General features: G+C 40.1%; 1 protein-coding gene across 1 annotated transcript in view; it reads right to left on the bottom strand.

Moving 5' to 3' along the window:
• Positions 1 to 1,788: 1,788 nt before the first annotated feature.
• The window catches only part of ARHGAP15 (Rho GTPase activating protein 15), a 464,546-nt gene continuing 454,380 nt past the window's right edge, over positions 1,789 to 11,954 (bottom strand). Inside the window, exon 14 of the mRNA XM_065413739.1 lies at positions 1,789 to 1,972. Coding sequence (XP_065269811.1) covers positions 1,789 to 1,972 — 184 coding nt within the window. The remainder of the gene's footprint in view (positions 1,973 to 11,954) is intronic.

Below are 11,954 nucleotides of genomic sequence, written 5' to 3'. Positions count from 1 at the left end.
CAGACTCTGCCCCATTCAGATACTAAAGGGTTGGGACCCAGATGAGTAGTTACACAGATAGCGCTGCAGACATTACAGTGCTACCTTTTTAAGTCAGGAATCACCAAATTGAGGCTTGTGCAGACTTCACATCCACACAGTTAAGGGAAACCTCTATGCTCCAGGGAAAGCTTTTTGTTTGTATTTTTAAGAATAACTTCTTCTGACTCTTACAGGCTCCAAGTAACATATGAACATTTCACTGCTGACAATACTGGGAATTACTTCAGTGAGTGTGAACACCCATGGGGCTGTAATGTGAATGGTGTTTATTAAGGAATACACTGAGTTTCTGACCATCATTCTTCCAGTCCTATAAAAGAGTACCTGGTATGTTGCTGTGCTTATTTAATGATGCAGCACCATCATTATACATTTATTCTCATAGATGATCACTCTAAGGAGCAACCTCTTCTGCTTAACAACTTGGTATTTTGTAAAATGCTGTTGAACAAAGCCAGCATAATTCCTGACCTGTTAGGGGTGATACTTGAGACATATCTCTCATGAACAGCAGATCTATGCATTAATCCTGTGTTTTGGGGTCTTTAATTGCTTTAAATATTTGCTTCTAGATCTTTGTTTCACACATTTTATTTACATGGTTTATTTTTCATTTTATGAAAAATCGATAACCAGACAGACTCTTTACCACACTGGATTAGTTTTATTTATTCTCTTTGAACTTGATTAAAAAGCTGTCAAACATAAGTGTACATTTTATCAGCAGAATACTTTTACAAAACAGGGTAGAAGATGTTTATAGCTGGAAACATACATTTCAAAATAAAACAATATTTGATATATTCTAGACAGTTACCCTTTTGTTTATCCATGACAACTGAAACTAACCATCAAATGCATAAATTGATTCAAGTCTAGCCAAGTAATCCTAAGGGCATATAAAAAGGCTTTTTTAAAGTTCTTTCTAGATGAATTTAATGTAGTTCACCAATAAAGCATCCTCAGGAGCATAATAAAAATTCTACATAACATGACATAGCTAGGGAAAGCGGGAAGATGTACAATGTGATGAAGAATCAAAATGGATGTTACATTAAAAATGAGCAGTCATGCAATTTCTAAATTTCATGTACAGCATTTAAGGACAAAATGTCTAGGCTTTAATTTTGTGTTTAATTTTTTAGACAGAATGTTTATAATACTGCAATAAGTGCAGTTTGCTCTCTTTCTCTCTCTTTAAACATATTCATTGGAAACTGTTTTGAACTGTCACTTTTGCTAGGGGAAAAATTACTATTCAACATGTTTCCATAACTTTCACTGTACATCAAAGGGAAAAGGTATGTTATATTTACACCAAAAATTGGTTATGAATGATGAAATATGTCTGTTTCAATTTAATTGCTTTTAATATATTTTTAAAACCATTAACCTGCATTACTGTTTATCTTGTTGTGCCATTGTATATGCTGGTAAGCAGCACTTCCTATGTTTTTGACCATATTCGATATACCCATCTTGAAAATAATGGGATGAAAAATGAGCCCTGGAGTTTTAGCAGAATGAAACTCTCAAAGGGTTAATGTAGAATACATATAGCAAATGTTGACAGTATTTTTTATTCCAATGTTTGAAAATTAAACACAAAATCATCATTAAGTTTTCACAAAATGAGGCATCTGTCACTTGAAAGAAAAAGAAATATTTCAGAAATATGTTTACAGAAATGTAAAAATATTAGACATCAAGACAGATGTGAACATTTTCAATAACAGGCCCTGTCTGTCAGTCTTCCTCAGAGCTGAAGATCTTATTGTACTCACTTAACATAAGTTCAACTATCTGGTTTTGGTACAGCATGTGTACTGCCATGTTCCCTGTCTCCTTTTCAGGTCTAAGGAGTGTTGGTCCAAATACAATTCCTAAGCTTTGTGTTGTCATAAGATTCACGGATTCCTTGGCTGCTATCCTGTTGACAAAAGGAAGGAATTGGTTAAAGATGAGGGATGTCAAAGGAGGCACTGTTGCATTTGAAGCAGAGAAACACATTTTATTGATTCTCCTATCAGTAATGTTTATTTGGTTAAATTATCCCCCCCCCCAAAAAAAAGTGGGGCGAGAACAGGAGTTGATAACTTCTGGCAACATGACAAATGATGGAAAGCAAATTTATATGTAGACAGCAAGACCTTTATTGGGTTGAGATCTAGGGCCTGAATTTCAGTACTCGGGTAGGAGTGCACAATTACACAACTACTTTATGTAGTCCCTTTATTTTTTGTTTGTGTGCACTCATGGCTGGATGCACACTATCCCATTATGTGCATTTAGACACTGGGAATGAATATCAGGCCCTGAGGCTTGGGAGACAGTCAGATTTGTTGGGGGGGGGGGGCCTCCTGGAAGGAACCTAGCTACTTCTGTTAGCACAAGTTCCTGTACTGGTGCAGTGTTGGTGTGCATGGAAAAATTAAATGAAAGACCACATGAAACTTTGCCACTTCTGCCAATCTCAACCCAGTTACCTAAGGGGTGCAGGAATGAAAAGATACTTTGAGAAGAAGGGTAAAATATATCAGTCTGTGTGACATGTCTATCCTGACATAAGGCTTCCTAAAAGAAAATAAGACCCTCCATCTTAATTAAAGACTTTGGAAAATAATGCTCAGGATTACAGCATTAGACATATTGGTTTTCCATATAATTTATGAAGCTGTTGGCTACAATATTAATATTAAATGTTGATAATCATGCATCCCTACAGAGAAGACTTTAAGGATCAAGAAGTCTGATTTAAGAACAACATAGATTTAGTGGATAAAGTTTAGGTCACCATTTCTGAACATTTGGCCCACTGGGCCAGATCCTCACATGATGCAAATTAGCGTAGTTCCACATCACTCAATGGATTTACACCACTTGGGGACTTGGCCTATAATCTTGAAAAATACTGCCTAGTCAGAGAGTGGAATAGTCTTTTAAAGAACTACGTAAGAACTGTAACTTACACTAGGGGTCAGCCCCAAAGCCTAATGAGGTTAATGGAAAGACTCCAATTGACTTCAGTGGGCTTTGGAACAGTCCTTATGAAAGCAAAACTCCAACATGTCAGATATTCTTTCCTGGAGAACCCCAGTGAATAGAAATCTGTTTTCTTTAAAAATATGTAAAATGTAGTGGAGTGGAAAGAGTCTAATATATGCATTTTTAATAGAATAAATTATAGTCAGCCCCTACCCATGAATGCAGACTAAAGGTACCTTCAAAACTTAAATATGCACTGATCTGCTTTTCATTTATGAACACTTTACAACAGAGTCGTTTTAAGACTTTTTGTCATTCTGAAAGGAGAAGTGACTTAAGAATCAGAGTGAACGTTTTGGAGAAAAAGTACTATTCTCTCTCTTTCCTTCTTCATCAGACGTATCTTTTAAAAATACTAAAAATTAAAAAAGCACAAATTCTTCTGTTTCTAAATACTTTTTGCAGAAGCTACAGTAAGCTATACTAACGGTGGCAAAAGCTGCATGAGACATCATCTATTCCATCCCTTAGAGAAAGATTTCTCTCCTGTTAGTGGGTGGGTCATGCAGTGAAGACTATTTTGTAGTGGAACCCTGCCAATCTTGTAGTTTACCACATTCCCTAAACACAAACACTCATTTAGGGTTTTTCGCATGTATAAATAGGAAGCATTACTGTAGTTCTGTCTCATATGTGTAGCTGTGGTGTCCATTACACAAAGCACTCTCCATATGGCACTAATCAGAACATCTTATTAGTTTCTTAAAATATAACATCTTTATTATAAATGAAAAAAGAATACATTATATTTTCCACTATGGCAATGTTAACATAGCATTGTTCTTCTCAGGGAGGGGTTCAGAATGTCTCAGAAGTTAGGAAGAAAAACTACTTGTTAATAGCTTTGGTGCCAATTGAGTAAGTGTGAGCATCTGATCACTGTCATACATTTTATCCTAGTTATTTATTGCTACAAACATTTTTTCCTAATACCACTCAAGCAGTTGTCAGGTGATTAATAAGGCCCTGATCCCACAAAGATTTATTTGTTCATGTGCTTAACTTTAAGCACATGAATAGTCTCAATGACTTCATCTGGACTTCTCATATGATAAAAATTACATGCATAAGTAATCTTTGCAAGCTCAGCGTACACAACATTATATTGGCAAAGATATGAGGATCCATTTCACCCAGGAAAAAGTCATGTGCAATATGTCTATGATGTATATTTTGAGAGGTTAGCATTCTAGCGCTTACTGTGGTTATCGAGTGAGATTATGCCTATTATTAAAATATGAAATCATCCCCCAAATATGCAAAGCTAAACGCTAATGTTCACATGAAGGAACAAGCTACAATACTGGCTTCTAAACTAGTAAATTTCTAAGCCAATTATTATTTCTTAAGTGCCAACATTGTTTGTTGCTGTAAGCCATGAAAAGCCAGAGCCAGATCCTTGGCCTTAAGGAGGCTACTTTGCACCATTCTGGCAGGCTGCCATCCTTGTGGGAGCAAAGGGGTGAGGTAGGGTGTGAGAAGAATCAAGAGCAGAGTTCTAGGCAGGGATAGAGATGTGCAGAGTCTCTATAGCAAGGACAAGAATTTTACATGTGCTTTGACAGGTTAGTGGTAGCCAGGGTAGAGATTTGAGCAGGGAGTAACACATTCCAAGTCATGGGCAAGGACGATGATTTTGGCTGGACTGAGAGGCAGTGAGATAGGAAGTGGAGCAGTGAAGAGGGAGTGAATGAGAGGATAAATGAGGTGGGGAGGGGGTCAGAGAGTGACAGCAAATAAGTGGAGTGTGGGTCAATGGTGGTGAGGTGACTGAAGTGCGTGAGTTGTGTGGAATGACAGAGGCTAAATGTGGTGGGCAGGCCGAGGAGCTGGGGGGGATGAATGGGAGGATGAGTGTCGGGCGAGGGGTAAGTGATGAGGCATCACCACGTGATGTGACTATCACCAATGGTGTTCGGAGAGAAAAAGTTTGAGGTAGAAAGGAAACTGAGTAGTTATTTGAAGAGAGAGAGAGTTGGGCTGAGGTAGGAATGGGGTTGAAGAAAATATCTAGTTGGCTGGGAGGAAAGAATGGTAGGGAGAAGACAATGGCATGAAGAGAGAAGAAGACCACAAGCCCAGCCACTTAAAGGTATTTAAGCACCTAACTCCAATTGATATCAAATACTTTTGAGGACCTGGGCTTTATGGCCTAATCCAAAGCCCAATGTAGCCACTGGAAAGACTTTCACTGATTTGCAATGGGCTTTAAATAGACATGTAGGTTGTTGGGAGAGGTAACTCAGGGCTAGATCCACAAAAGGGATTTGGGCACCTAACTGCTACTTAGGTGCCTAAATCTTCAAAACCCATGGTAATCCTGTAAGCACCTAAATTCCTTTGGTGCCTACATTTCCATTAATATAGTCCCCAGGGTGCCTACTGAGCATGTGCACTTCCAGCTAAGTTCTGATGGCGGGGTGCCTAGCTCACATCTAAGCCCTAGTGGGATCCCTAAACTAGGCATTGCCCTGCCTTCTTCCCTGTGGGCCCAATCCGGTAGGTATGTTCAGAGGCCGCCTACCAGATTGGACCTTGCACCAACAAGTGTGGATGGAGACGGAGCTAGAACTCCCCTTATAACTTTTGTCCAGTGGTTAGACCACTTACCCAGCATATCCCAGCCTCTGACCAATGTGGAGCAGCAACTTGAAGACAGGTTTCCCTCAGGGGAAGCAAGTATCCTAACCACTGGGCTATAGGATATAATAGGAAGGGCTCTTTGAACTTCTACTATTGAAGCTATTCTGTATGGTATAAAATACTTAACAATTCACTGGACAGAGAGATGAACTTGGGTCTTTCAAACCCCAGAGCAGTGTCCTAACCACTGGGTTTTAAAGTCATTCTTACTTTTTCTCTGGCCCAATGAATATTTAATTAGTCATACAAAGTGGAACAGCTTCAAAAGTGCCCTACCCCAGGGTACCCTATAACCCTGAAGCTAAGACACTCACCTGTAATAAGGAAGACCTATGTTCAACACAGACAGGGGAGGCAGGGGAAATCTGATCCCAGGTCGCCCACATCCTCAGTGAGTGCTCTAACCACTGGGCTAAAGAATATAAAGGGTAAAACACCCCATCCCCCTTTTTGGGGAAAAAGGGCTTGGGCATCTGACTTCAGGAGAGGGTTCACAGCTGTGAATCCTGAGTGGTGACAGGCATCTCTCTCTGACCTGGACTTAGGGGCCTAAGTCTCTTTGACAGGCGAGGCTTAGGTCACACCCCTCTCCTCGGCATTTGCTATTGGCTACCTTAGATGGTTTCCTGCTCAGGGTGCTAGCTTTTGTGAATCCCATTCTTAGCCACCTAACTCTCCCCATGAATTGCATAGGTGCCTGGGTACCTAACTTGGGGTTGTGGATTCCACTTGGCGGTAGGATGCATTGCCATGCTGAGCCTCAGTCTCTTTTGTCTATCTAGCCCTGAATATTTAAGTACCGCTCCCTCCCTGGCTCAGTCCCCAATGGCATCAGCCCGCAGTTGCAGACCACCACATAGGGGATAGTATATTGCAACCTCTTAAGGTGTGTAGTAGCAGAAGTGCTGCATCCAAATGCCCAGGAAGGAATACTGTCTCTGTAAGGCAGAATGACTCCCTGTGCTCTTCCTGGGCCACATCCCCCGAACACAAAGATCCGTTTGAGGCCTACATAAATAACTAGTGGTGTCATAATCTTATGGTCCGGTGGACAGGGGCACTGGACCACACGTCAGGAAACTTGAGTTTTATTTCAAACTCTCTCACAGACCTGCTGTGTGACCTTGGGTAAGTCACTTTACCTCTCTGAATCTCTCTTTCCCTGCCCATGGTTTGTCTGTCTTGCTTCTGTAGATTGTAAGTTCAGTCATTGTGGATAGTTCTCTGAGAATATCCACTCAGTCTGCAGCGGCAATAAAAGAAATCTACAGAATGTTGGGAACCATTAGGAAAAGGCTAGATAATAAGAAAGAAAATGTTATAATGCCACTTTATAAAGCCATAGTACGCCCACACCTGAAATACTGTGTGCAGTTTTGGTCACCCCAATTCATAAAAGATATATTAGCATCGGAAAAGGTACAGAAAAGGGCAACAGAAATGACTATGGGTATGGAACATCTTCCATCTGAGGAGAGATTAAAAAGACTGGGTCTGTTCATCTTAAAAAACAGACAAAGAAGAGGGATATAATAGAGGTCTATAAAATCATGAATGGTGTGGAGAAAGTAAATGGAGAAGTGTTATTTACTCCTTCACATAACACAAGAACTGGGGTAGCAGGTTTACAACAAACATAAGGAAATCCTGCTTCATGCAACACACAGTCAACTCGTGGAATTTATTGCCAGGGGATGTTGTGAAGGCCAAAAATATTAACGGGTTCAAAACAGAATTAACTAAGTTCATGGAGGATAGTCCCATCAATAGCTATTACCCAACATGGCTAGGGACACAACCCCATGATCTGGGTGTCCCTAAACCTCTGACTGCCAGAAGCTTGGACTGGATTAATAATCACTGGATTATTGTCCGGTCCTGTTCTATTCATTCCCTCTGAAGCATCTGGCACTGGCAACTGTCAGAAGACAGGATACTGGACTAGCTGGCCCATTGTTCTGATCTAGTATAGCCATTCTTATGTGCTTTGGGGCAGTGCCTGTCTCTCACTATGTTTGTGTACAGAACATGGCATGGCCAGCACTCATTTTAGATGGACCTCTTGGCACTAATGTAAGATTAATGAATAATAAAATCTGAAGTAGAAACTTTTTTGTATTATGGTGGCTGTATTGCTGACTTGTGAGTATCATCACCAAAAATACGAACTACTTATCAGCCTGGTCTGAGTTATAAACAATTATAAATTGTTTAAATGGTCTGATATAAACTAGACCTAGAGAAAAATGTAATTCTTATTTGAAAGGCAATTTTAAATGCTATTTAATTCAATACAATCTGAGGAAAATAATTATGACTTGTGGCTTTATACCTTTTTTTTTTTTCAAAATAAAAATTATTTATCAATGAAATTATGGTTGCTGTATTATATCCACAGTGTAAATTACTCCTGTAGTTGTGAAGTGAAATTCAGTTTATTAAAAAAAAAGGTAAAATGGGCAAGAATTCATTTTTGGCAAGAGCAGAAAACGTGATATACAGCCGACAACATAAAAAGGGAAAGGAAATGCCAGAGCTACTTTTTGTCAAGCCCAAATGGAAGGAGCAATGATCCATCCATTTAAGATTATTTTAGAAACAATCTATAATCCAGTGCTACAGATGTTGGAACCTCGTCAAAAAAATTGTTGAGCCTTATGCTGTGCTAGGTTTTTTTTTTCCTCCAAAAAGTCAGTTGAATTGCTAATTCAAAGAATGTTTTATAGTCTTTAAGATCACAAGCCAAAAGAAACTCATATTGAAAATACAGATCTCCTCATTATTATTAATAATGAAAAGAATTAGTGATGTATTAAAACAGTAAAGTATCTGATTGGAAAACTCTAATATCAAGGACAGCTATATAAGCAAAAATACTTTTTAAAATGTGTGCTTTGGCTGTTGCCATGGTAACTGGAAGCTGGAAGCGATGTAATTGACTGCAGGACAACTATACAGTTAAGGTCATTACTGTATAGGGAACATAGCTCTCCAGTTCTATGTAAACTTACAGTTTTCAAACACCGGCTGATTATTGATTTTGAAGTTTGGGAATCATGGTGGGTGTGACAACCCCTTCAAACAAACCATCTGTTAGGAAGGGTACTTAGTGTGAGTGACTAAGAAACAGGTAAATCTTTCAGATTGGTGACACTGATTAAAATGGGAAAGTGTTCTTACTGAAACATACACCAAAATCTAGAAAGGTAAATCAGTTTACATTTTCCCAAAGGAAATTATTTAGTATTGATAATTCACTATATATTGTAGTGAGTTGGCTAGTGTGTATTAGATGGAATCAGAACTGTTCAACTTTGTTTCATCAGCCCTATATGGCTACTGAAACCTGTACCTTGACTCAAATATTGGAGGGAGGAGGGCGTCTCTGCTTTTGGAGAAACTGATTTTGGCAATGTTATTTACTATTTATTTTAAATTAGATTAAAAAGTTAATTTTAACAGCCTGATTCTGCCACTCTTGCAGTGACTGGGCAAAATATAATATGACTAAAGAGCAACATGATGGAACATTAACAAAGCCAATCAGAATAGTTAGAACAAACAAATGGCTCCACTTTTGAAACATAGATCCTCAGCTGGTGTAATGCCTGCCCTATTCCCTGAAGGCAATGGAGCCACACAAATTTACACCAGTACAGACTGTTACTCTGGGGGCATTGTTGTCAAGAGCATCACAGCTTCTTCTAAAGTGTGGAGAAAAGTAATCAAGGAGTAAGCAAAAGTAAACAAGGAGAAAAGTAATCTCTCAGCTAGGCAGAGTATAGCTCACCTACAGAATTATGCACATGCATAATTAACCTATGGAACTTGCTGACACAAGATATTGTGACCAAGACTTTGGCAGAATTCAAGAAAAGATTAAAGATGTATCTGGATAATGAAAACTCTACCATTACATGAGAGGGATAAAAATGTATATGTGATTATACTTCCTTATTCTTATGGGGACAGCCACTAAAACCCTGGAGTTAGAAAGAAACTTCCTCTATGGATACATTATTCTTTACTTGTCCATTGCAGTGGCTTGCATCTTTTCTGAAAACTGGTACTGGCTACTGTCAAATACAGATCACTAGACTAGATGGACTATTGGTCTGAGCCAATATGTAAATTCCTATAACCGCATTTAGTGGGTCAAAACCTGCATATTCCATTGATTCACTCTACCAGTAAATATTCCAAAATTAGCTAATATCTGTTTCCTATACGTAGTCAGGCACATGGAAATGGAACGTCTTAGCTTCAGAAGTAACCTGTTATGGGAGGGGTGGGCAAACTACAGCCCGCAGGCCGGATCCATTTTAATCCGGCCCTTGAGCTACTGCTGGGGAGTGGGGTCGGGGCTTGCTCTGCTCCGGCGCTCCAGCCGGGGAGTAGGGTTGGGGGATGCTCCATGCGGCTCCCGGAAGCAGCAGCATGGCCCCCTCCGGCTCCTATGTATAGGGGCAGCCAGGGGGCTCCACTCTGCACGCTGCCCCTGCCCCAGTGGGAACCACGGCCAATGGGAGCTGCAGGGGCAGCACCTGTGGACAGGGCAGAGCCGCCTGGCTGCGCCTCCACATAGGAGCCGGAGAAGGGACATGCCACTGCTTCCGGGAGCCGCTTGAAGTAAGCACCACCTGGAGCCTGCACCCTGAGCCTCCTCCTGTGCCCCAACCCTGTGCCCCAGCCCTGATCCCCCTCCCGCCCTCCGAACCCCTTGTTCCCAGCCCAGAGCACTCTCCTGCACCCCAAGCCCCTCATCCTCAGCCCCACCCCAGAGCCCGCATCCCCAGCCGGAGCCCTCACCCCCTTCCGCACCCCAACCCCAATTTTGTGAGCATTCATGGCCTGCCATACAATTTCTATTCCCAGATGTGGCCCTCTGGCCAAAAAGTTTGCCCACCCCTGTGTTATGGGAATGGTTCAATTGCTTGCTATACTGAGTGTGCTGGCATTAAGGATATCATTAGTTAACAGATCTCTTTGCTTTACAGTTGCAGGCTTTTAGGTTGGCTTTACACAGTAGTTTCCTGATTGTTCATATTGCATTTCTTTTAATCAGTGTCGACATATTAAATTTTGATTTTTATGATGCACTGATCGTAGCTGAGCATTTTACACTTTCCTTCCCCCCTGCAAAAGCTGACTTGCAGAAGTAAAAAAAAAAAGAAATAACAACAGGTATTGCATTATATACTTTGCCTTAGTGACAAGATATTTGGGGAGAAATCATCCAAGCTTGAAATAAAATCTTTATTGAAAGTAATTCTACATCCATGCCAGTCAGATGCATTGTAGGATCAGAACAGATGTCCCAGGGGAAAACTGTGCACCAGTCAGGGTTGAATACTTGGACCTCCTGTCAGTTCTTAACTCACTGACAATGGCTGAGGCATTCAGTACAACTTTGTTTTCTTTATTCGGAAATAAAGTTAATACACTTACCTTAACTGTGCCAAATGTACTGGAAAATAACCTGATAATAAAAGTGCCGTCCTACAAAGTGATAATGTCTGTGTGTATAAGCACATTTTGACAGGGCTTTTGCAGCCTAGTAGTGAACTATTAAGAAGGAAGTACATGTACCAAATGATGCACAGATAGCCTATCAGGTTTTCTGTGACTACATTTCCTTTTTAGTCAAAGCCTCTGGTACATACTTTTCTGATATACAGCATATTATAGTAAAGTTATTTTCTGTTGCAAACTTACTTCCACTCAGCAATGTTACCCATTTTTCATGACCATTGTTGTGTTATTTGGTATTACAAGGATGACCAAGGTATGGAGTTTGATTCTGGGAGTCATTTTAAGACATTGGCAACAGTAATCATTCAGGGATAATCTGCATTCTCAGGGGACTACGCCAGTTATAGGGTGACCCAACTCACCCCAAATGGTGAAATTCATTCTGTTCAGACAGCTAGTACGAGGCCTATGCACCACTTAACCCATCTTGAGAGATTTACCAATGTAATCAATATAATAGAGCCCTTGATACCAATACCATAAGTCCAATTTGTTTAAACTGTTAGCTCATTGCAGTACAATGGAGATAAATTTAAAATATAGTAATAAATTGGGATTCTCAATATTTTATGATTGCAAACAAACCCTCATTATTTTTGTACTTTATGGATGATTTGCTCAGTGCAGTGCAGTGGTATTCACTAGCTGATGAAGCTAAGTAAATGCAAACACTATCAAGGGAATCTCTAGAT

This window comes from Emys orbicularis, chromosome 11 (genome assembly GCF_028017835.1).
Source record: "Emys orbicularis isolate rEmyOrb1 chromosome 11, rEmyOrb1.hap1, whole genome shotgun sequence".
In the NCBI taxonomy this organism is placed as follows: Eukaryota; Metazoa; Chordata; order Testudines; family Emydidae; genus Emys; species Emys orbicularis.
Note: the sequence above shows the minus strand (reverse complement) of the source record. Positions and strands in the feature narration are given on the sequence as shown.